The 27,570-nt window shown below is 41.8% G+C and overlaps 1 protein-coding gene across 1 annotated transcript in view; it reads right to left on the bottom strand.

Annotated features, from left to right (window-relative positions):
• Positions 1–27,570, bottom strand: part of LOC126234672 (protein gooseberry-neuro-like) — a 433,892-nt gene that overhangs the window by 53,047 nt on the left and 353,275 nt on the right. The window contains exon 6 of the mRNA XM_049943412.1: positions 27,322–27,520. Coding sequence (XP_049799369.1) covers positions 27,322–27,520 — 199 coding nt within the window. The remainder of the gene's footprint in view (positions 1–27,321; positions 27,521–27,570) is intronic.

The following is a 27,570-nucleotide window of genomic DNA, read 5'->3' as shown; positions in this document are numbered from 1 at the left end:
TAAATAGCACTAAAGGGTTTTTGTATCCAAGAGCTGCCTCTTCTGTGGGATCCACATCCATCTCTGGTAGAGAATCACTGCCCATTCCAAGCCATTTTAGACACTCCATTATATCTGGTGTCAGAAGAATTACTGAAGATGTAGATGGACATCCAGTGCGTAATAGCAGTCAGTGCCATGACTCTGCAGCAGTGGCATTCTTTGCATAAATATGAGTAAGTGGTGACTTAAGAGTTTTCAGGCCTATGTGGTTGTATTTCCTTTTCTTTCTTCTTCCTTATTATTGTGGATATACTGTGTACTTGTGATGGTTGTAAATGAGCAAGATGTCTAAACAGGTTCTGGATCAAGATATAATTCAACATCTGCTGGATCAGGTAGCTCAATTTCAGCAAGAAATAGAAAAACTGAGAGAAGAAAGGAGGGAATAGTCATATCCTAGTGTACCTGTCCTACTTTGTCAGTAGCCCCATTTTCATGTAAATCAGGGAAGATATAATTGTGTTTTCTGATACTTTGTTTACATCTACCAGTTTGAGAAATTGGAATAATGATATAGAATTGAGTGTAGTTAGACTGAAATTAGCAGGGGATATTAGGGCTTACATAATGTACCATGACAAATTAAGAAATGTACATCATTTGACAACATGAGAGAAGCATTTGTAGAAAGATATGAAAGAAAAATACAGCAAGGTACTACCATGAATAGATTAACAGGATATTTCAGAAACATGGAAAATCAGGAGAGCATCTTGTAGACCTCATTTGGAAAGTTAATATTAACACATATGAGCTAACTGAGGGTGATAACACCAATTAGTCTATATTACAGGAAGCCAAGTGAGGTTTGGCACCGGAAATGGTGCATAGGATACACATGGAATTCCCAAAGACTTAAAATGAAGCAGTAGTCACTGTGGTAGCATTAGCCAACAATGATATGATCACCAAACCACAGGAAAAAACTGATATTTAATGTCAATGTCAAGTGTTCTAAATGTGGTTTCTAATCATAAACAGTGTAGACACTCTGAATGGAATTCTGTATATAAAGATATGCAGAAACAAGGAATGTAGTTACCAAATACAATGATGCTACTACCAACCAAAAAGTGTGAAGTCAGTAAGACATTATTGAATTAAAAAATAAAGTCAGTAAGATTAGATGAAGTACTAATGTGTATGCTGAAACAGAGCATACATAGTAGGCAAGCTCCCTTAGCAAACATAGTAATTGAATCATTCACATCAGAGAAATTTCCACAGGATTTAAAACAGGCAAGAATTGTACCTCTGCTAAAGAAAGGTAATGCAGAATACATAGAAAATGATCAGCCTCTTTCCCTGTTGTCACTATTCTAAAAAATAATAGAATCCATTATGAAAGACAGGCTGACAAATTATTTGAATAAGTAGGCCTACAACCTTCTATGTGCATCACAGTTTGGTGGTAGAGGTATAGAATCAGCCATAGCAGAATTCACAAAATTGATACTTTATGCTTTTCATAAGGATGGGTGTATCACAGAGAAGCATTAGGCATAAGAGAAATAGCCAATGACTGGTTTCAGTCATATCTAGCAGATAGGGTACAAAGAGTAGAAATAACACATACATCAGATAGTTATAAACATATACTGAAACATTTATCAGAAGCAGATACATTAATACAGGAGTTTTTAAGAGTTCAAGATGATAGAGAGTACAGGTATATGAGATTTTTACTCCACAAATAAATTACTTGTAATGAAGTGAAAATGGTAGTGTGTGAGAAGTGCAAAAGTACATTCTCAAAATTAAGTGAATGCATTTCAGGTTTACAGTAAAAGACAATGGTCTGGCATGAAAATACACTCCTGGAAATGGAAAAAAGAACACATTGACACCGGTGTGTCAGACCCACCATACTTGCTCCGGACACTGCGAGAGGGCTGTACAAGCAATGATCACACGCATGGCACAGCGGACACACCAGGAACCGCGGTGTTGGCCATCGAATGGCGCTAGCTGCGCAGCATTTGTGCACCGCCACCGTCAGTGTCAGCCAGTTTGCCGTGGCATACGGAGCTCCATCGCAGTCTTTAACACTGGTAGCATGCTGCGACAGCGTGGACGTGAACCGTATGTGCAGTTGACAGACTTTGAGCGAGGGCGTATAGTGGGCATGCGGAAGGCCGGGTGGACGTACCGCCGAATTGCTCAACACGTGGGGCGTGAGGTCTCCACAGTACATCGATGTTGTCGCCAGTGGTCGGCGGAAGGTGCACATGCCCGTCGACCTGGGACCGGACCGCAGCGACGCACGGATGCACGCCAAGACCGTAGGATCCTACGCAGTGCCGTAGGGGACCGCACCGCCACTTCCCAGCAAATTTGGGACACTGTTGCTCCTGGGGTATCGGCGAGGACCATTCGCAACCATCTCCATTAAGCTGGGCTACGGTCCCACACACCGTTAGGCCGTCTTCCGCTCACGCCCCAACATCGTGCAGCCCGCCTCCAGTGGTGTCGCGACAGGCGTGAATGGAGGGACGAACGGAGATGTGTCGTCTTCAGCGATGAGAGTCGCTTCTGCCTTGGTGCCAATGATGGTCGTATGCGTGTTTGGCGCCGTGCAGGTGAGCACCACAATCAGGACTGCATACGACCGAGGCACACAGGGCCAACACCCGGCATCATGGTGTGGGGAGCGATCTCCTACACTGGCCATACACCACTGGTGATCGTCGAGGGGACACTGAATAGTGCACGGTACATCCAAACCGTCATCAAACCCATCGTTCTACCATTCCTAGACCGGCAAGGGAACTTGCTGTTCCAACAGGACAATGCATGTCCGCATGTATCCCGTGCCACCCAACGTGCTCTAGAAGGTGTAAGTCAACTACCCTGGCCAGCAAGATCTCCGGATCTGTCCCCCATTGAGCATGTTTGGGACTGGATGAAGCGTCGTCTCATGCGGTCTGCACGTCCAGCACGAACGCTGGTCCAATTGAGGTGCCAGGTGGAAATGGCATGGCAAGCCGTTCCACAGGACTACATCCAGCATCTCTACGATCGTCTCCATGGGAGAATAGCAGCCTGCATTGCTGCGAAAGGTGGATATACACTGTACTAGTGCCGACATTGTGCATGCTCTGTTGCCTGTGTCTATGTGCCTGTGGTTCTGTCAGTGTGATCATGTGATGTATCTGACCCCAGGAATGTGTCAATAAAGTTTCCCCTTCCTGGGACAATGAATTCACGGTATTCTTATTTCAATTTCCATGAGTGTATGTAACATGCTTGAACTGCTGCAAAATACTGCTGATAAATCATCAGAATGACAGAAAGTAAGCAACAAATGCAGAACATTGGTGCAAAAATGTCACCCACAATAAGTGATACAAGTTTGTGAATGTAAACAAATTTAATGTTCTTCCATATAGTAGCAGCATACCAGTGACTGGCTTAGAACTAAAGCTTAAGTCATGTGTCAAAAAGTGAAAGTTATCTTAAAAATTCTATGTTTGATAAGCCAAAACCCAAACGTTCAACAACTAGAAGTGAAATTTTCAGTAATATTAATCATTCTGTTTGAAAAATATTCCCCACAAAACGTGCACTTATTTTTACAGACTTTTGTGGGAGAGATAATGACTGGAACTGTAAGAATTATGAGGGTCACTCCAAAAGAAATGCGCACAATTTTTTTTTTCAATCCATCTTTTATTCTACATGTTTGAACATTTTACAGTGTGTAGATACATCCTTTAGGAACAATATTTTCATTTCTCCACATAATTTCCATGCCTCTCAACTGCCTTACACCATCTTGGAAGCAGCGCCTGTTTACACACATGGTAAAATTCTGGACCAACCTGTTGGAGCTACTGTTTGGCAGCATGCACAAGGGAGTCATCATCTTCAAACCTTGTTCCATGAAGAGAGTCTTCCAGTTTCCCAAAGAGATGATAGTCACATGGAGCCAGGTCAGGACTGTAAGGCGGGTGTTTCAGTTTTGTCCATCCGAGGTTTTTAATCACTTCCATGGTTTTTTGACTGACATGTGGCCGTGCATTGTCATGCAACATCCTGCTTTTGCCAATGTGGTCGAACATGACTCAGTTGAGCTTTTAAATTTCTTCAGTGTCATCACATATGCATCAGAATTTATGGTGGTTCCACTTGGCATGATGCCCTCAAGCAAGAGTCCTTCGGAATTGAAAAACACCGTAGCCATAACTTTTCCAGCAGAAGGTGTGGTTTTGAATTTTTTTTCCTTAGGTGAATTTACATGATGCCACTCCATTGATTGCCTAATCATCTCAAGTGAAAAATGATGGAGCCATGTTTCATCACCTGTCACAATTCTGCCAAGAAATTCATCTCCACCATTCTTTTACTGTTCCAAAAGTTTGCTGCATACCATTTTTCTTGTTTCTTTGTGAGCCACTGTCAACATCCTGGGAACCCACTTGGCACAAACCTTTTTTAACACCAACACTTTCAGTATTCTGCAAACACTTCCTTCCCCTATCCCAACATAGCGTGACAATTTGTTCACTGTGATGTGTGTGTCAGCAGTCACCAATTCGTTAACTCTCTGAACATTCAAGAATGAGATTTTCACTCTGCAGCGGAGTGTGCGCTGATATGAAACTTCCTGGCAGATTAAAACTGTGTGCCCGACCTAGACTCGAACTCGGGACCTTAGCCTTTCGCGGGCAAGCGCTCTACCATCTGAGCTACCGAAGCACAACTCACGCCCGGTCCTCACAGCTTTACTTCTGCCAGTATCTCGTCTCCTACCTTCCAAACTTTACAGAAGCTCGCAGGAGAACCAGAAGAACCAGAGACATGGAGATGGAAAACGAGCCCCTGACGGACTGCCAGGCGCACCAGACCGAAGATGGAACGCCCAGAGGTGGGACTGGTGGGCGCGGACCGCAGAGGGGACATCTAGAGCCGCAGCGGACGAAAAACTGAGCGGCAACGCTCCAACAGGTCGTGGTGAGCGGGCGCGGACCGCAGGGGGAACGCTTGGTACCCCAGACCGTAGATGAAACCCCCAGGAGCGGGTTTGGTGGGCGCGGACCGCAGAGGGAACACGTAGAACCGCAGCGGACCGAAAACAGAGCAGCCGCGCTCCAGCAGGTCGCAGGGAATGGACGCGGACCACAGAGGAAGCGCCTGCAGCCGTTGGTGGAGGGGGAAGGCCATAGGCATAAATACTGGACCAGGTCCACTCGAGGAGCAGTCTCAGGTCGCACCTGATGAAGGTTACGAGCTACGTGACCGAAATATCGTGCAAGTACGACGCTGATATCCGGCAGAACACCCGACAACCCAAGATGTCAAGTAAAACCCAGATTGGAAAGATGTTTTTAAATTTTTTGACACTGTTTACTGTTAAACTAATGTAATAATGCCCTAATGTAAAAATTCCTGTTTTTCTCATTTCCATTTTTGGGTCACTTTTAAACCCAAAGTGGGAAGTTTTGATTACTGTTCAAGGTTAAAATAGATGCAATAATGCCCTAAATATGAAACTGCTATCTTCACATTTATGTTGACTAGTTTTTAAGCTAATAAGTATGACTTTTGTGCACTGTTATTAATACTATAACAATGTCTTTATTCTATGTATTTTACTATGTACATTGACACGTTCCACATCTGAGTGACTTGCTCACATGTACAGATCTATGGAACTAGTATATATATAAATATAAATAAATACACTCAGTTCTTAGCCATGGAATTCTTTTCTGAGGAGCAAATGCACAAATTATGAACACAGTTCACAAATTACAGAAAAGAGCCATTAGAATAATAACCAAAAATAGTAGCCAAGCTCATTGTAAAGATCTGTACAAAGAAGTGATGATTTTAGCTAAACCTTTAAAGTTAATTTACTGATCAGTTTTGATAATTACTACACAAACAGCTCTGTCCATAACCATGGAAGAAAACAAGACTAAGCTTACATTTATCAAGAAAAAATAAACATAAAACTCACAACAGCATTTTCTGCCAAGAAATAAAACTGTACAAAAATTTCTGGAGAAGATGAAATAAATTACTAAAACAAACTTATTTCAAGAGGCACTTAAAAAGTATCTCTTAAGCAATTCATTCTATACATTGAAGGATTCATTAGATGGCACAGAGTATGGTATTTGGTAAAATAATGCAACATAAATAAATAATAATAGTGATAATAGAATATTTACTATTTCACATAACACTCACACATACTTTTTTTTTTCTTTTCTGAAAAAACTTACTCCCAAAGCTGTGCAGTGTATAATACTAACACCTTATCCTCTTTCTGTGCTCAACTTTTCACTCATTATGGAGGGATGATGATTCAGTTTTCCAGACTAGCAAATGGGAAGCTACAGTATGTGAAATGGAAAACAGATTTCCACACTGGTCCTTATGTCAGCTGATAGTGTATGAGTGTCAGTGTGAAAGGAAAATTAGGCTCACTTTTGTTGCATACTGGGTCATAAGTGTGTGTGGCAAGTGAGAGTATACTTGGTGAAGTAAAACAATCTGTGACACTGGTGTTCAAATAGCATAAATGGAGGTAATGTTCATTCACTCAGTTTGACAATGCCGAGATTTAAAGTGGGCTGAAGTAGCTTCTGAGTTAGTATAGCAGTTCTCCCTATAGTAGTTAATAGCTGTGCAGTCATACTTGGTTTGGATTTCCATGGTTGCACACCATGTCGAAGTTGATTTAGGATGGTGTATGGTAGATCTGGATGGAACACCTTTTCATTTCAGTTTTATGGCTGAAAAACCAAAACTGTCACAAGAATCACCCTCAGGCCAAAGGTGGCCACCTAATGTATGTTGCACATCCCTCAAAATCAACTCTAGGGATATCATACCAAAAGGCACCTGAAAATTACTCTTGGTAGACATAGGAGTTGATCTGCTGATTGCTTCGTAAGTATGGATGAACTGTCCCCAGAGGATGAACAGTTAAATGAAGCACAATTTTATACATGACATAGTTTGTCTTACATACAGGAAATTGATAGAAGCCAAGTTGTGTCTCTGTAAATATTGATAAATTTAGTTTCAGTGATGTAAACCCATCCCATGGTACTCTGACACCCAGTTTAGAAGTACTGGACAAGGATGAAATGGGTAGGGACTTCATGTTAATATATGCAACACTGAGACAGTCTCTCAGTTCAACCACACTGAGGAGGAAAGTATCTAATCTACATCTACATGGCTACTCTGCAGACATAAGTGCCAGGGTTCATTGAAGTTGTTGTTGTTGTGGTCTTCAGTCCTGAGACTGGTTTGATGCAGCTCTCCATGCTACTCTATCCTGTGAAAAGCTTCTTCATCTCCCAGTACCTACTGCAACCTACATCCTTATGAATCTGCTTAGTGTATTCATCTCTTGGTCTCCCTCTACGATTTTTACCCTCCACGCTGCCCTCCAATGCTAAATTTGTGATCCCTTGATGCCTCAAAACATGTCCTACCAACCGATCCCTTCTTCTAGTCAAGTTGTGCCACAAACTTCTCTTCTCCCCAATCCTATTCAACACCTCCTCATTAGTTATGTGATCTACCCATCTAATCTTCAGCATTCTTCTGTAGCACCACATTTCGAAAGCTTCTATTCTCTTCTTGTCCAAACTATTTATCGTCCATGTTTCACTTCCATACATGGCTACACTCCATACAAATACTTTCAGAAACAACTTCCTGACACTTAAGTCTATACTCGACGTTAACAAATTTCTCTTCTTCAGAAACGATTTCCTTGCCATTGCCAGTCTACATTTTATATCCTCTCTACTTCGACCATCATCAGTTATTTTGCTCCCCAAATAGCAAAACTCCTTTACTACTTTAAGTGTTTCATTTCCTAATCTAATTCCCTCAGCATCACCCGATTTTATTTGACTACATTCCATTATCTTCGTTTTGCTGTTTTGCTTTTGTTGATGTTCATCTTATATCCTCCTTTCAAGACACTGTCCATTCCATTCAACTGCTCTTCCAAGTCCATTGCTGTCTCTGACAGAATTAAAATGTCATCGGCGAACCTCAAAGTTTTTACTTCTGCTCCATGAATTTTAATACCTACTCTGAATTTTTCTTTTGCTTCCTTTACTGCTTGCTCAATATACAGATTGAATAACATCGGGGAGAGGCTACAACCCCGTCTCACTCCTTTCCCAACCACTGCTTCCCTTTCATGCCCCTCGACTCTTATAACTGCCATCTGGTTTCTGTAAAAATTGTAAATAGCCTTTCGCTCCCTGTATTTTACCCCTACCACCTTCAGAATTTGAAAGAGAGTATTCCAGTTAACGTTGTCAAAAGCTTTCTCTAAGTCTACAAATGCTAGAAACGTAGGATTGCCTTTTCTTAATCTTTCTTCTAAGATAAGTCGTAAGGTTAGTATTGCCTCACGTGTTCCAACATTTCTGCGGAATCCAAACTGATCTTCCCTGAGGTCCACTTCTACCAGTTTTTCCATTCATCTGTAAAGAATTCGCGTTACTATTTTGCAGCTGTGTCTTATTAAACTGATAGCCCGCATCTCGTGGTCGTGCGGTAGCGTTCTCGCTTCCCACGCCCGGGTTCCCGGGTTCGATTCCCGGCGGGGTCAGGGATTTTCTCTGCCTCGTGATGGCTGGGTGTTGTGTGCTGTCCTTAGGTTAGTTAGGTTTAAGTAGTTCTAAGTTCTAGGGGACTTATGACCACAGCAGTTGAGTCCCATAGTGCTCAGAGCCATTTGAACCATTTTTTTCTTATTAAACTGATAGTTCGGTAATTTTCACATCTGACAACACCTGCTTGCTTTGGGATTGGAATTATTACATTCTTCTTGAAGTCTGTGCGTATTTCGCCTGTCTCATACATCTTGCTCACCAGATGGTAGAGTTTTGTCATGACTGGCTCTCCCAAGGCCATCAGTAGTTCTAATGGAATGTTGTCTACTCCCGGGGCCTTGTTTCGACTCAGGTCTTTCAGTGCTCTGTCAAACTCTTCACACAGTATCACATCTCCCATTTCATCTTCATCTACATCCTCTTCCATTTCCATAATATTGTCCTCAAGCACATCGCCCTTGTATAAACCCTCTATATACTCCTTCCACCTTTCTGCTTTCCCTTCTTTGCTTAGAACTGGGTTTCCATCTGAGTTATTGATATTCATACAAGTGGTTCTCTTCTCTCCAAAGGTCTCTTTAATTTTCCTGTAGGCAGAATCTATCTTACCCCTAGTGAGACAAGCCTCTACATCCTTACATTTGTCCTCTAGCCATCCCTGCTTAGCCATTTTGCACTTCCTGGCGATCTCATTTTTGAGACGTTTGTATTCCTTTTTGCCTGCTTCATTTACTGCATTTTTATATTTTCTCCTTTCATCAATTAAATTCAATATTTCTTCTGTTACCCAAGGATTTCTATTAGCCCTCGTCTTTTTACCTACTTGATCGTCTGCTGCCTTCACTACTTCATCCCTCAGAGCTACCCATTCTTTTTCTACTGTATTTCTTTCCCCCATTCCTGTCAATTGTTCCCTTATGCTCTCCCTGAAACTCTCTACAACCTCTGGTTCTTTCAGTTTATCCAGGTCCCAACTCCTTAAATTCCCACCTTTTTGCAGTTTCTTCAGTTTCAATCTGCAGTTCATAACCAATAGATTGTGGTCAGAATCCACATCTGCCCCTGGAAATGTCTTACAATTTAAAACCTGGTTCCTAAATCTCTGTCTTACCATTATATAATCTATATCATACCTTTTAGTATCTCCAGGATTCTTCCAGGTATACAACCTTCTTTTATGATTCTTGAACCAAGTGTTAGCTATGATTAAGTCATGCTCTGTGCAAAATTCTACAAGGTGGCTTCGTCTTTCATTTCTTCCCCCCAATCCATATTCTCCTACTATGTTTCCTTCTCTCCCTTTTCCTACTGATGAATTCCAGTCACCCTTGGCATAAATTTTCGTCTCCCTTCACTACCTGAATAATTTCTTTTATCTCGTCATACATTTCATTTATTTCTTCGTCAACTGCAGAGCTAGTTGGCATGTAAACTTGTACTACTGTAGTAGGCATGGGCTTTGTGTCTATCTTGGCCACAATAATGCGTTCACTATGCTGTTTGTAGTAGCTAACCCGCACTCCTATTTTTTTATTCATTATTAAACCTACTCCTGCATTACCCCTATTTGATTTTGTATTTATAACCCTGTATTCACCTGACCAAAAGTCTTGTTCCTCCTGCCACCGAACTTCACTCATTCCCACTATATCTAACTTTAACCTATCCATTTCCCTTTTTAAATTTTCTAACCTACCTGCCCGATTAAGGGATCTGACATTCCACGCTTCGATCTGTAGAATGCCAGTTTTCTTTCTCCTGATAACAACGTCCTCTTGAGTAGTCCCCGCCCGGAGATCCGAATGGGGGACTATTTTACCTCCGGAATATTTTACCCAAGAGGACGCCATCATCATTTAATCATACAGTAAAGCTGCATTTCCTCGGGAAAAATTATGGCTGTAGTTTCCCCTTGCTTTCAGCCGTTCGCAGTACCAGCACAGCAAGGCCGTTTTGGTTAATGTTACAAGGCCAGATCAGTCAATCATCCAGACTGTTGCCCCTGCAACTACTGAAAAGGCTGCTGCCCCTCTTCAGGAACCACATGTTTGTCTGGCCTCTCAACAGATACCCCTCCATTGTGGTTGCACCTACGGTATGGCCATCTGTATCGCTGAGGCACGCAAGCCTCCCCACCAACGGCAAGGTCCATGGTTCATGGGGGGGTTCATTGAAGTACCTTCACAATAATTCTCTATTTTTCCACTCTCAAACAGCACATGGAAAAATGAACACCTATAACTTTTTGTGCGAGCTTTGATTTCTCTTATTTTATTATGATGATCATTTCTCCCTATGCAGGTTGTTGTCAAAAACATTCTTGTGTTTGGAAGAGAAAGTTGGTGATTGAAATTTCATAAGAAGATCCCGTTGCAATGAGGAACACCTTTGTTTTAATGATGCCCACCCTGATCACTTATCATGTCTGTGACTCTCTCCACCCTATTTCTTGGTAATACAAAATGTGCCACCCTTCTTAGAACTTTGTTTTAATGATGCCCACCCAAATCACTTATCATGTGTGTGACTCTCTTCCCTCTATTTCTTGGTAACACAAAATGTGCCGTCCTTCTTTGAACTTTCTCAAAATATTCCATCAGTCCTGTCAGGTAAGGATCCCACACAGTGTAGCAGTACACCAAAAGAGGACAGATAGGCATAGTGTTGGCAGCCTCTTTAGTAGATATGTTGCCTCGTCTAAGTACTCTACCAATAAAATGCCTTCCCCGCAACATTTTCTATATGTTCTTTCCCATTTAAGTTGTTCATAGTTGTAATTCCTAGGTATTTAGTTGAATTTATGGCCTTCAGATTTGACTGATCTATCATGTAACTGAATTTTAACGTATTTCTTTTAGCACTGACATGGATGACCTCACACTTCTCATTATTTAGGTCAGTTGCCAATTGTCACACCATACAGGTATCTTTTCTAAACCTTTTTGCAATTTATGATCTTTTGATGACTTTTCAAGATGATAAATGACAGCATCATCTGCAAACAACCCAAGATGGCTCCTCATATTGTCTCCAGAATTATTTATATGAAAAAGGGACAGCAGAGAGCCTACAACACTACCTTGGGGAACACCAGAAATCACATCTGTTTTACTTGGTGACTTTCCATCAGTTACTATGAACTGAGACCCCTTTGAAAGGAAATCATGAATCCAGTCGCATAACTGAAACAATATTCTATAAGCACACAATTTGATTACAAGCTGCTTGTCAGGTATGGTGTCAAAAGCCTTCTGGATACCTAGAAGTACATAATCAATTTGAAGTCCCATGTTGATAGCACTCAATATTTCATGTTTCACCAGAAAAGTGTTTTCAAAATCCATGTTGAATGTGTGTCACTAGGTGGATCTCTTTGAGGTAATTCATGATACTTTGAACACTATATATGTTCCAAAATCCTGTGGCAGTTCAGTATTAATGACATCAGCCTGTACTTAGTGGATTACTCCTAATGCCTTTCTTCATTGTTTGTGCAATCTGTGCAACTTACCAGTCTTTGGGTATAGATCTTTCCTCAAGTGAGCAGTTGTATGCAATTTTTAAGTATGGAGCTACTACATGAGCACAGTCTGAAAGGAACCTACAATATTTCAGTGCCTGTGTTATACTGATTTAAGATGCAAAGTTCTTTTGGCTACAGTGACAACAGTCATTATGAAACACATTAAATGTATTCACAATTGGGATTATGGACAACCATCAGCTGTGGACTGGAATGATGACAATGAAAATTTGGCGGACCAGAACTCGAACCCAGATTTCCCACTTGTCGCGAGTGGTCAGCTTGTACCATTTGCCCATCCATACATGACTCATGGCCAGACCCAAACTTCTATATGCCATTAAACATGTGTCTACCACCTATGTATCCAAAGGAACTTTGCATTGCAAATTGGAATAACACAGGCACTGCAGTATTTTATTTGTCTGCCAACAACAGACAAGCGGCTTTCAAGCAAACCATCTCTCCTGTACGAGAATATACATAGTGGATGTGTGAGTACTGATTGTATACATGTAGTTGATGACATATGGAAGTTTGAGTATGGCACAAGTGGTACACGGATAGCCAAATGATCCAACCAATGACTGGTCCAGCCCAAACTTTAATTGTTGTCATTCCATTCTGTAGCTGTTGGGTATCAGTATTCACAATTGTGAATACATTTAATGTAATTGGTATACAGTGTAGACTGGAAGAATTGCTTTTATTAAGTTATTTAAGTTGCTTCACTACTCCAGGGATATCTACTTCTAAATTACTCATGTTGACAGCTATTCTTGATTCAGATTCTGGAATATTTACTTTGTCTTCTTTGGTGAAGGAATTTTGGAAGGTTGTGTGTAGTAACTCTGCTTCAGCAGCATTGTCATCAACAGTATTTCCATTGCTATCACACAGAGAAGGCATTCATAGTGGTAGCATACTTTACATATGACCAAGATCCCTTTGGATTTTCTGCCAAGTTTTGTATGCTTTTTCTGTTGTTTCTGCAACAGTGTTCTGACCTGTTTTGTGTGCCTCATCTAGAGAAACAGGATAAAGAGGACATGAAGAGATTGTTGGCTGAATACACTGAGTTTTTTTATCACCTTGGATCATTACCTGCCATGCCTCTAACTTGGAATCATTTTCTCACTGGAAATGAACCACCTCTCTATGGGAAACCTTACAGAGTTGTGCATCATTTACAGCCTGTAATGGAAGAGCTCATGATGGGATCGAAGAAGAGAGCAATAATATTTGCAGATGATACTAGTGTGATAATAAGTGCACCAAAGCAATTGCTACCAACAACAGCTGATAAAGTACTAAATTACATCCACTCTTGGCTCAATGCAAACAGGTTGACACTGAATGTAAATAAAACAAATTATATGCAGTTTGGGAAAAGATGTCAAAATGTAAAACTCGGTCTGGTGTGGGGTGACAAAGCCTTAGGCAGAGTGACATCCACAAAACTGCTGGGGATTCATGTGGATGAAAACTTAAATTTTAATGACAACATAATAAAACTTGCACAGAAACTTAATTCAGCCTGTTTTGCCCTCATAATTATTGCAAATGTTTGTACCTCAGAGGGTGCCAGAATGGCATATTTCGGCTATTTTCAATCTCTTGCCACATATGGAATAATATTCTGGGGTTCCACAACAGGGCGCCTAAAACAAATTTTTTTGTTGCAGAATAGGGCCATCCGAATAATAACTTACAGCCATCCACAGACACACTGCAAACCCATATTCAAAAAGCTTAGAATACTTACTATACCATCATTATACACTCCTGGAAATTGAAATAAGAACACCGAGAATTCATTGTCCCAGGAAGGGGAAACTTTATTGACACATTCCTGGGGTCAGATACATCACATGATCACACTGACAGAACCACAGGCACATAGACACAGGCAACAGAGCATGCACAATGTCGGCACTAGTACAGTGTATATCCACCTTTCGCAGCAATGCAGGCTGCTATTCTCCCATGGAGACGATCGTAGAGATGCTGGATGTAGTCCTGTGGAACGGCTTGCCATGCCATTTCCACCTGGCGCCTCAGTTGGACCAGCGTTCGTGCTGGACGTGCAGACCGCGTGAGACGACGCTTCATCCAGTCCCAAACATGCTCAATGGGGGACAGATCCGGAGATCTTGCTGGCCAGGGTAGTTGACTTACACCTTCTAGAGCACGTTGGGTGGCACGGGATACATGCGGACGTGCATTGTCCTGTTGGAACAGCAAGTTCCCTTGCCGGTCTAGGAATGGTAGAACGATGGGTTCGATGACGGTTTGGATGTACCGTGCACTATTCAGTGTCCTCTCGACGATCACCAGTGGTGTACGGCCAGTGTAGGAGATCGCTCCCCACACCATGATGCCGGGTGTTGGCCCTGTGTGCCTCGGTCGTATGCAGTCCTGATTGTGGCGCTCACCTGCACGGCGCCAAACACGCATACGACCATCATTGGCACCAAGGCAGAAGCGACTCTCATCGCTGAAGACGACACGTCTCCATTCGTCCCTCCATTCACGCCTGTCGCGACACCACTGGAGGCGGGCTGCACGATGTTGGGGCGTGAGCGGAAGACGGCCTAACGGTGTGCGGGACCGTAGCCCAGCTTCATGGAGTCTGTTGTGAATGGTACTCGCCGATACCCCAGGAGCAACAGTGTCCCTAATTTGCTGGGAAGTGGCGGTGCGGTCCCCTACGGCACTGCGTAGGATCCTACAGTGTTGGCGTGCATCCGTGCGTCGCTGCGGTCCGGTCCCAGGTCGACGGGCACGTGCACCTTCCGCCGACCACTGGCGACAACATCGATGTACTGTGGAGACCTCACGCCCCACGTGTTGAGCAATTCGGCGGTACGTCCACCCGGCCTCCCGCATGCCCACTATACGCCCTCGCTCAAAGTCCGTCAACTGCACATACGGTTCACGTCCACGCTGTCGCGGCATGCTACCAGTGTTAAAGACTGCGATGGAGCTCCATATGCCACGGCAAACAGGCTGACACTGACGGCGGCGGTGCACAAATGCTGCGCAGCTAGCGCCATTCGATGGCCAACACCGCGGTTCCTGGTGTGTCCGCTGTGCCGTGCGTGTGATCATTGCTTGTACAGCCCTCTCGCAGTGTCCGGAGCAAGTATGGTGGGTCTGACACACCGGTGTCAGTGTGTTCTTTTTTCCATTTCCAGGAGTGTACATATACAAATGTGTATTGTATGTCAGGACCCACATTGCAGATTTTCAGACAAATGCCAACTTTCATAACTACAATACCCGTAATAGCGCAGCACTCCATATTCAGCGAACAAAAAGAACGAATACACAAAGGCATGTGAGCCATATCGGTGCAAAACTGTACAACACACTGCCACTCAACATCAGGCAATTAGAAGATGATAACAAATTTAAAACAGAATTTAAAAATTTTTTAGTAGAACAATGTTTTTATTCTGTAAAAATAAATTTTTACTGACGATATTTATAAAGGCAAAACGGAAAATACCCTATCTGTACCTAATCATTCATTACCTAATCATTCATTACTTAATCATTCATTACATTTACATACTTAAAGTACAGCTGTTGTGTGATGTAAATATATACTTAAGCAGTGTTGTGTATATAAGAACTTACCGTTTAGGGAGGACAAAACTAAAGCCTTATGAAAAACAGACTATGCATTTAAAATAACAAGCAGGGATGTATATAGGCTATATTAATTTCATTGTATTGTTTTGTTTTGTACTTTTTTACGTATATATTGCTTGTGTCCCATTTCTTTGAAATGGCTTACATGTACCCTTGACAACATCCACACAATATTTATTGTCAACGGATGGATAAATAAAATAAATGAATAAATTATAAATAGTAATAGCTCCTGGCCACACATCACCCTCATGACAAAGAAATCATTCGATGGCAGTAAATCAATAGGTTTTGTTGCAGCTACCATTATTTAAATCAGCGGGAGTCACAGACACCTACCTTAAGCCTAATATCAAAGAAGCATTAGATAATCTAGGCCAATATCATTACTTTACATCTATGAACCTACAAAGTGGGTACTGCATTCCCAGTACTGTCTGGTCATTATCATTATCATTGTATGCCATTTGGACTGAAAAAATGTGCCAGCAACTTTTCAACACCTGTTACATGGTGTGTTATTAGCATCAAAACTAAAGTAATGCATGGTTTACTTAAATGACATCATTGTGATCTTACAAGGATATCCAGGATTGTATACTACATTTATGTGAAGTCTTTGACAATTTATGTGGAGCATGACCAACACTCAGCCTGGGGAACTGCCATTTCATATTACAGGAAGTCCATTACTAGGGCCATATTAGTGGTAAGAATTGTGTCTGTGCCAATTTCTGGCTTGTATATGCCATAAGAAACTTCCCAGCATTCACTACTGAAGAGGAACTGCAGTCACATTCTGGCTTAGTTAATTTCTACAGAACAATTATTCCAAAATTCACAGAAAGTGCTATATCACTCATGCAATTATTATAGATGGAATTAAAATTTCAATGTTCTCTGAACTTCAAAACAGCACCTGTAAACCTGAAGGATTTATTGACCACTGGTCTGGTTCTCATTTTTCTGGACTACCAAAACGTAATTTATAGAATCATGTGATGCTGGAAATTTTGCCTTGAGTTGCTTTTTCAGCCAGGAGGTTGATGGACAAAAACATGCAGCAGCACATGTGTCAAGACAGCTCAATAAGGCATAAAAAAATTATTTGACTATGGAAAAGGAAATGATGGCACAAATATTAGGAGACACTTATTTTCACTGTTTTTTGCAGAGCCAACAACTGAAAGTAATAAGTGGTCATGAGACATTGAAATAGCTGATGGGACATAAAGATCTGACAAGCTGATTAATTAGATGGGCATTATGATTGATTGAATTCAATTTTGAAATAGTAAATAAAATGGATAAATCATACAGAAATGCAAATAGTTTTATTCACAGAATACACGCTGTGGAATGCTCCAGGGTAGACATCACAGAATAGCAGGAAGCACAAGGTGCTGACCCAAGACTGTCAGCAGTTTATGAAGCAACCATAGTTCAGCATGGAAGATGGGGTGCTGCAAAGAAAGTGTTACCAGGGAAATTAAAAAAAAGATGTTGAGATAGACTCATGATTCAATTTTAGCTGGACACAGTGGTCACCGTGCCACAGAAAGCAGAGTTGTGCAGAACTATTGGTGGAAGACATGCAAGCAGCATGTCTACCACTACGTCAAAAATTGCACTGCATGTGAGCAAAGGGTGGGGCTCAGTCATCAAAAAATTGCCTTAAATATTTTTAAATGGATCTGATAAAAAGAGGGAAAATGACATACACTGCATCAAGCATTTGGGATAGAAACAATGGATCCATAAGACACTGATTTTGTAAAACCAAACATATATGAAAAATAGGAGAGTGTTTTGCTGATTACTGCAAAAAGAAACATACAAGAATTTGGTTACTACGTATGAGTTGTACTTTTATACCACCACATTGCCTCACTTTGTCTGAGCTGATATTAAAAGAAAGAAACTCATAGTATCCCACATTGTACGTGATACTTAACTCCCAGGTCTCTACACTAAAATGTCATTCTAGGCCATTGAGAGTGAGAACTATTGAAAGAAATGCAAGATGTGTCACTCACTGGTGTGTTAATGTTCACATAATTTGAGCACACTGTTTGTAGCAAACATAATGAGTATCATGTTCAAATTCTTTATACATGAGAGTACTAATTATCAAATAATAAAATCACTGCTTCATCTAGTTTGGGTTATTTTTTCTCATATTTTCATGTGAAAAAAATTCGAATGATGTAATTAAAAGGAAGTACACCATTTAACTATGTTACATCTTAGTTCCTCAGTGGCAAATGTGGATTTTCCCTCATAAAACCAAATCAGTAATTGTAAGCATTACCCTTCTTTCGAATGGGTACTACAGTTCTCTGAGGACCTGCACGGAATATGAGTGGTGATGCTATGAACAACTGTTGGCATGCAGAACCTTTGGAAAATTATTCAGATAAATAAATCCATTCCTGAAATATGACTACTTTGATTATCAGCAGCAGCAGACCAATGGTGAATTTGGGATTCTATTATTTTTGCTTATGGTTTTCAACTCAGTCCAGCCTATATCATCCTTAAATGTATAACCAACATAGATATTCCCTGTATATGCTACATGAACAATAATGGTCCCATAACAATGGTTTGGAATGTGCTGAAGCCACTTGCACAGCTAATGAATTCTCAGCTTTGAGAAGGACATATTGAGTTCTCTTTGTTAGAAAATTGAGACTCCACTCACCAAGGTGGTCAGACATCAGTGGAAACGATGGTTAAACATAAAACAGAATGGCTGAGTGACAACTTTGACATTTTCCTCCTAAATGTGAGTTCAGACCACTGAATTCCTAAATGAAGAGCACTTTTATAGATCCATTCTGTTGAAAGGTGTACCAGGAAAGGGACAAGATAATGATTTAAAATCCCATCAGTGATGAGGAATATTTCCAGACCAAGCTTCTGACTACCCACCACCATCACAGCAACTGCCACCCTAAAGATCACCTATATATTAATTTACCAACCTGACTTACTCTTTCAGATCCTACCCTCTGAAAACTTGATGTAATGAAATAACACTTTGGATATAACTTTTATCACATCCATAGATCTCTGGTGTTAGCTGACAACATATCAATGGAATATGGCCGCATATCAAAGGAGCAACCATTAGAGCACATGTAAAGGTGTTTTACTAAATATCACCATGAACTTGTAACACTAGGAACACCATCCTCAGCAGGCTGCATGATCTTAGCCATAGCAGGTATTGTTTACTACCAGAAAAAGTGCGGAATTGCCCAAATTCTATCCCTACAAACCCTCAACCTGCAGGTTCATACCAGTAATTTTGGTGCCAATGAGTGATACGCTGTTAAAGGACAGTACCAGTCATGAACCTAGAACTCTGTCTGTGTGTCATACACTTGTGAAACAGCAAAAGAACTGTAAATGGTGTAAAGGGATCAAGTGACACTGTGTGAAGTAAGGGACATGAAGCACATATAACTGTGACTATATCAGTGCTTATGTTGCAGCCATTTCACAGACAGGAATCTGGAAGGCCAGATTTTCCTAGGGGGAAGGAATTGTAATGCCAAGGGCCACAGTCACAGCCCATTGATGTAATTAAGACATTACCAGCCATCTGCAGGAGCCACAGTTAATAACAGACCAATGCAGCAACTTCCACCATGTGCCTGATTCCACACTGACCTCCTTCTGCCTGATTGTCTGATGACAGCTAGACCTTGGGACAGTGGCCCCTGTTTTAGATGTTGTCATGTGACTTCCACATGGTTAGATCCAGACATCTGTATTTAAACCCCCCCCCCTCCCCTCACAGCCAGTCTGCCATTATGAAACAGCTGGTCTAGCTTATGATATACATTCAACAACATCACCACCACCAACACCACCACCAACACCACCACCAACACCATTCCCAGATCTTGAGCCTTTGACTGCCACTTGACCATCTGGGTACTTGGGCAGCTCAGCTCTTTATAGGTCTACAACATCAGGGTTCAGTCATATCTGCATTTGCTGAGGATAAAACTAAGGATCCTTCGCCCTCTACCACAGGTGCTAGATACAGCCTGCTATATTCTCAGTGACAGCAATGATGCCACAGCCAGCTTCTTATGGCTGTAAACATGAGATTTCCTCTGATGCTGAGGCAGTTGGCACAATAGGTGCTTGCTGTCACTGACAGAGCTGGTCTGGGAGGTCAACACATCTTTTTCCATGCTCACCAGGGATTAAAAATAGCAGCATAAAAGGCTTTCAAATGTAAACAAAGAGCAATAAATGGTATTTTGTATTCACAAGCTGCCTTCTTCTGGTACTGCCACATCCATCTCTGGTAGAGAATCACCAACCACACTAAGCCATCCTAGACAACCCATTATAAATCAATGATTGAGTACAATTATATCTTAAATATCCAGCTATCATGTCATCACCAGAGTTTGAGTATTTTCCTTTTTGCCAGTAAATGTGTTTGCTTTCTTGATTACTCAAGGATTTTTGATTACTGGTGGAAAAGAAGTTTGAGCCTCTGATTTAAAGAGAGCCCTCTTTTAATATCAGAAGGTATACTAATGGCAAATGTCATCCATCCTCTGTTTCTGTTTTTGTTGGAAATGTACACTCATTTGTTTCAGGGAGAGACATGACTCAAACTGCTAAAGGAATGTGTATAAGAAATAGCTTATGGTTTGATTTTTAAATCTCTTATCACTGTGCTTTCCATAAGTTTCCTCTAAACAGTGTGATGGAGTAATTCATTATATTTCAGTTGTGCAATATTTTGCTGTTATGATCTGAACACTTTCTGTGTTGTTTAAAATGAACATATTGTATCTTCATTATCTGCACTATTCATTACACAAGACAATGAAGATAAGTTACAATATGCAATATATGTTTGAAGCAAGGCAGTAACGGAATATGATTTTGGTGTTTCTGTCAGGAAAAAAAGGCTGTGATGACTATTAGAAAAAGTGACTGGTATATACAAAAACAGTTATTAAAAGTAGTCTGGCAAGGAATGACTACTAGTTGGACTCATGCATGGTGCATGTAGTATCAGTAAGGGTGCTGTTTGTGAGTAGAATGGGGAAGGCGTGCTATTGTATCTGAGTTTGACTGAGTGCAGAATGTGTTGGCCCAGAGGCTCAGCACAAGCATTTTGGGAAGTGCACAGCTTGTTGGGTGTTTGAGGAGTGCTTTGCTGAGCATCTTCAACAAGTGGCGAAACCAAGGTGAAACCACATCGAGATGTGGGGTTGGGCAGCCACTCCCCATTACAGATGTCAGGCACTGTTCGCTTGGAAGAATGGTGAAACTGGACAGGCGTCAAACTGTGTTGAAACTAACATCAGACTTTAATGCTGAGCATAGTACAAGTGTGTCTGAACACACAGTGCACCAAACAATCCTAATGACAAGCCTATGCAGCCGATGACCCAGGCATGTGCCAATGCTAACACCACATCATCATAAACTATGACTGAAATGATCATGTGACCATTGGCATTGGACATTGGTGCAGTGGTGAAGTGTTGGGTGGTCTGATGAATCCCAATACCTTCTTCATCATGCTGATGTATCATTACAAATCTGTCATCTTCCAAGGGAACAGCTCCATGACACCTGTACTGTGGGATGGAGGCAAACTGACAGTGGCTCCATTATGCTCTGGGAAACATTCACATGGGTGTCCATCGGTCCAGTGGAGCTCCTGCAAGGCACCGTGATGGCCATGGAGTATTGTACACTGGTTGCATACCACATACACACCTCTAGACAATCATGTTTCCTGATGTTGTGGCATTTTTTAACAAAATAATGCATCATGTCACAAGCCCATGAGTGTGATGGAGTGGTTCAAGGAACACAGTGACATGTTTCAAATAATGTGTTTGTCTCCCCAACTTGCCAGATCTGAACCCGATCTAACATATCTGGGATGTGACTGAACATGGCATCAGAGCTCATCACCTCACCCCCCCCCCCTCCTACCCCCACCACATATCATATCACAGATGTTATCCATGCCAAAGGTGAATACACAAGTTATTAGGTATGTGTGTGGAATTATACGCAGATGCAATCAAAATAATATCAAAAATTTAAGAAGTGTAAGATACAGTTCATATGTATTGAAGTGAATGTAGGGTAGAAAGAAAAAAAACAAGAAATGTAATTTTTAAGATGATTTCTTGGACATATACTATTAGATGGAATGAAACTGTAGGTATAAGACAACAACTTAAAATGGAACCATTTCTGAATAAAATTTTAAAAAGGCAGAAAGTGACATGACCATTTGCAGAAGATGCCTGAACGTAGATTTCCAACAGCAATCATGAACTATGCTCTTAGAGGAAAAAGACATATCATAAAGCTAAGAAAGAAATATCCAATGGAACAACCTTTGGTTTAGCCGAATCCTTAAAGAAAAGAAAACAGTCTGAACCTAACTCATCAGCAATTTTTCTTCTAAATACACTCCTGGAAATTGAAATAAGAACACCGTGAATTTATTGTCCCAGGAAGGGGAAACTTTATTGACACATTCCTGGGGTCAGATACATCACATGATCACACTGACAGAACCACAGGCACATAGACACAGGCAACAGAGCATGCACAATGTCGGCACTAGTACAGTGTATATCCACCTTTCGCAGCAATGCAGGCTGCTATTCTCCCATGGAGACGATCGTAGAGATGCTGGATGTAGTCCTGTGGAACGGCTTGCCATGCCATTTCCACCTGGCGCCTCAGTTGGACCAGCGTTCGTGCTGGACGTGCAGACCGCGTGAGACGACGCTTCATCCAGTCCCAAACATGCTCAATGGGGGACAGATCCGGAGATCTTGCTGGCCAGGGTAGTTGACTTACACCTTCTAGAGCACGTTGGGTGGCACGGGATACATGCGGACGTGCATTGTCCTGTTGGAACAGCAAGTTCCCTTGCCGGTCTAGGAATGGTAGAACGATGGGTTCGATGACGGTTTGGATGTACCGTGCACTATTCAGTGTCCCCTCGACGATCACCAGTGGTGTACGGCCAGTGTAGGAGATCGCTCCCCACACCATGATGCCGGGTGTTGGCCCTGTGTGCCTCGGTCGTATGCAGACCTGATTGTGGCGCTCACCTGCACGGCGCCAAACACGCATACGACCATCATTGGCACCAAGGCAGAAGCGACTCTCATCGCTGAAGACGACACGTCTCCATTCATCCCTCCATTCACGCCTGTCGCGACACCACTGGAGGCGGGCTGCACGATGTTGGGGCGTGAGCGGAAGACGGCCTAACGGTGTGCGGGACCGTAGCCTAGCTTCATGGAGACGGTTGCGAATGGTCCTCGCCGATACCCCAGGAGCAACAGTGTCCCTAATTTGCTGGGAAGTGGCGGTGCGGTCCCCTACGGCACTGCGTAGGATCCTACGGTCTTGGCGTGCATCCGTGCGTCGCTGCGGTCCGGTCCCAGGTCGACGGGCACGTGCACCTTCCGCCGACCACTGGCGACAACATCGATGTACTGTGGAGACCTCACGCCCCACGTGTTGAGCAATTCGGCGGTACGTCCACCCGGCCTCCCGCATGCCCACTATACGCCCTCGCTCAAAGTCCGTCAACTGCACATACGGTTCACGTCCACGCTGTCGCGGCATGCTACCAGTGTTAAAGACTGCGATGGAGCCACGGCAAACTGGCTGACACTGACGGCGGCGGTGCACAAATGCTGCGCAGCTAGCGCCATTCGACGGCCAACACCGCGGTTCCTGGTGCGTCCGCTGTGCCGTGCGTGTGATCATTGCTTGTACAGCCCTCTCGCAGTGTCCGGAGCAAGTATGGTGGGTCTGACACACCGGTGTCAATGTGTTCTTTTTTCCATTTCCAGGAGTGTAGTTAGCCATCAGACAATGGAAACTCCAGGCAGGAATATCAACAATGTAGGAAAAGATAGAGTGCTACTACCATAAAAAAGGAACATCAAGTTGGAGGCAGGCAAATTTTTGGCAACAGCCTTCGTCAGTAAAGAAGACACACACACACACACACACACACACACACACACACACAAAAGCACAGCTCATGCGCACATGACTGCCAACTCCAGCATCTCAGGCCAGAATGCAACATCACGTGGCATGCAAGGAAATTGCATTTTTATAACTGACAGTAGCTGGATCTAGAAATACGGACCACTTTAAGGTCCAAGTTACACAAGCAGCCATGAGGGTCACCATGATGAGAGGAACACCAGAGGTGCTCCTTGGGCAAAATCTGTACTCAGTGTGTGTTATAACTAATAATGAAAACAATCTATTTCTATACTCGCTAGATTAAGATTTATTTTCAAAGGTTTCATTAAGTACACAAGGAATGACAACTAATGTGTGAGGAAGATGGACGGGTGGGGGGGGGGAGGGGGGGGGCAAATGATGCATTGCTTGGTGGGCAGCAAATTGAAGGGGGGAGGGCACCAAATGATACATTGCTTAAAAGTGTTCTTGATCTGGCCCTGCATTGGATGCTGAATTATATGCCTCAACCATTGTGGGAGCTTACATTATGAGAAAACTGAACATCAGAATCTCTAGATGTCTTTTGTCAGTGGCACCTAACAGTACATAAAAACTAATGTCTTCAGAAATAGTGGGACATCAGTCAAGCCTACACAATCTACTTAATACACACTCTAACTGCTTGATGAAATGTAAGACAGTTTCCACTGGCAGCATATACTGTTAATACTACTAGTTCGTTTGTTTCCAGATCCACTGTTGTGTACAGCATTTGAAAAGCTGTAGCAAATCAGTCATTAACCAGGGGTTGAGGGGTTGAGAATCAACAGTGATTTTTACACGCATTTCCATTCTCTGTTTTCCTTTATTGGTTGTACAATAGTATGACTTTAAGTTGTACATATTTAGATTTACATCTGTTCAGTTCTAATGACTTTGAAATGGAGTTTTGACAAACATATTTACTGATAATTTTTTCTTTCATTTTCTAGAGTCCACCCTTTTGGCTTATGAGGCTTCCTCTGTTTCAACAGAAGATACTAAAGGAATGTTTTTTTCAGACCCACAGTTTCATCATTCAGACTTTCATTCATTTATCACTTTCTGGGCATTCCATGAAGAACGAGATCATTCAAGGATATGAGACAAAGACATCATAGGAATGTAATGTTTACACTTTGTTAACAATAAGCTGTCCCTGTACTGCTTAGTAATTTTGACACTTATGGCATTTAAATTTACTCAAATAAATTAGTAAGGAAGATGCTACTTTGAAAAATGCTGCAGCATCCTCAGTTGTATTACACAGCTACTATTAGAAGCTTAATATTGATGATTACAAGGGTTTTTACAGAGAAAATTTTTAACATGCATTAATACCAAGTCATGTTTATGGTACATTATTGTATGACATACACTTTTGCATCAAACACTACCACATGCCATTTAGCTCACGGAAATTTTCAATCACTGATTCCAGATAGTGGAATAATTTATAGAAAGAGTGGCTAATGAGGTATGTTTTTAATTTTCTTTAGCAGCTCCTGAGTTTTTGCTTTATGTTAGACTGAAAGCTGTTGAATATCTTACTACTAGAGTATACAACTCCACTGTGAACCCTTGACAAAGAGGCACGAATTTTTTTTGTGTATCTTGCATTGTAGCTGTGTATATCACAGCTCACTTGAAACTGATTCTTATTTTCAACAACAAAATCCATTAAGTCATAAATATATTGGGAAGTAAGAGTAAGAATCTCAAGATCCTTAAAAATGCTTCTGAAAGATATATGGTTACCCACTTTACACAATATTCTTGCTGCTTTCTTTTGCTGAGCAGATGCTGTACTTTACTGTGCCAAAAGATAATTCTATGAAACAACAGGGAATGAAAATTTGTCAAATAAGCCAACACCCTTACGGTACGTCAACACAATGGCAGATGCTTTAAGGACATAACAAAGTGAGCTAGCTTCTTGATTGGCTTATCCATGTGCTGAGTTCGTTTTAACATTTTATCCAGTTGGACCATAAGGAATTATACACATTGTGCTTTATCTAGTGAATGAACAGACCACTTGTGCTGCTCAACATCATTACTGCATGTTTGAAGAAGCATAATACAAGTTTTTGTGAGAGTAAGGCTGTTAGCTGTGAACCACTTGTATGACAGTTGGTCAAAAGGATGGAAACCCCATGAGAAATGCTTACTTGAACACAAATACAACTTCTGGCCAAGCATGTAGTTTACACTGTTGTATTTCACCATGAATGGCACCTATGCATTGTCCTCAATGAGTTACCAGTGTCAGTCATGGTCAGAACAGTTTTCTGTGTACTTGTGAGTGCATTATGTCAGTCCTAAGTGAATTCATGTGTGGGCAAATTGTTGGTGCTCATATGGTTGATGCTTGCATAAGCAAGGGAGCAGATGTATTTGGTGTTTCAAGGGGCACTGTATCGAGGATTTGTATCACAGGGAGAGCAGAGAACTTGTCAGCACCATAACAACACAAAAGGAATGCCATAAGGTGGGAAGAATAATGATGAAAATGCCCATAACTGAAAAACATTGTGCTGATGCCTTAAAATATGGACTATGGTGCAATGGAAGAATGTTGTTTGGTCAGATGAGCCTTATTTCACACTGTTTCCTACTTCTGTCTGTGTTCACACCTCAAGACTGAAACATGGTGCAGGTTTGGTGATGATTTCAGCAGCTGTATCATTGTGTTCCAGGGTTTTCATGGTTGCTTTGCAAGCTTGCATTACTGCCAAGGATTATGTGACCATTTTGGCTGATCAAATCAGTCTCATGGTACAGCATTTGTTCCCAACTGTGATGTTTGCTTTCCAAGACAACTGGGGTCCTATTCACACAGCCTGCATCATCCAGGACTGGTTTTGTGAGCACGAGAATGAGTTGTTACATCTCCCCTGGCTACCACAGTCACTACATATGAGTATTATTGAGCCTCTGTGACCTGCTTTGGAGAGAAAGGTGCATGATCCCTATCCACCTTCATCATCATTACCAGAACATGTTACTATTTTGTAGGTATAATGGTATAACATTCCCTTGAAAACTCTACAGGACCTGTATTTATCCATTCCAAGATGACTAAAAGCTGTTTTGAATGCCAGTGGTTCTCCTACATTATATAAAAGGTATGGTAATGTGTTGTGTTTTTGGTGTATTTTTGTCCATCCTCAGTATGCCTATTCAGGTATCATCTGACTAATGCAATTGATGACATCATCAACTAAGTCAAATTGTTACCTGCTGCCTTGACTATTAATTGGCAATCTTCTTTACCAAGATATTTGTCCAAAGAGGTTGAATCACAAGTGCTTTGCTGCAGCCTACAATTAGCTTTAAAATATCTTTTTTTCTGGTAATCAAATACTAAAGCATTACAGCTTAGTTCACATTACTGACTATATTAGGATATATTTGAGATCATATTTATGTTGTTCAGTTGAACTGACATACCCATAGCTGTCAAGGCCAAAATGATGAGTCCACTGTTGTTCACCAGACATCCTTGATCCCCACATGTCAGCTGCTACCTGCTGGTAATCGAACTGATCTGATGTTTGCTGCTGGCAGCTGGGCAGGAAGCTGGATTGGGTCTGGTAGCCTGCAGTTGGTCTCATCCAGCTAGAGCTCACACATCCAGCCATATGAGCTCCTGTCCAGAAATACAGAGGCATTAAGCCACATTTAACTCAATTAGAATAG

Source organism: Schistocerca nitens, chromosome 2 (assembly GCF_023898315.1).
Source record: "Schistocerca nitens isolate TAMUIC-IGC-003100 chromosome 2, iqSchNite1.1, whole genome shotgun sequence".
Lineage (NCBI taxonomy): Eukaryota > Metazoa > Arthropoda > Insecta > Orthoptera > Acrididae > Schistocerca > Schistocerca nitens.
This window is presented reverse-complemented; position numbering and strand designations above follow the sequence as displayed.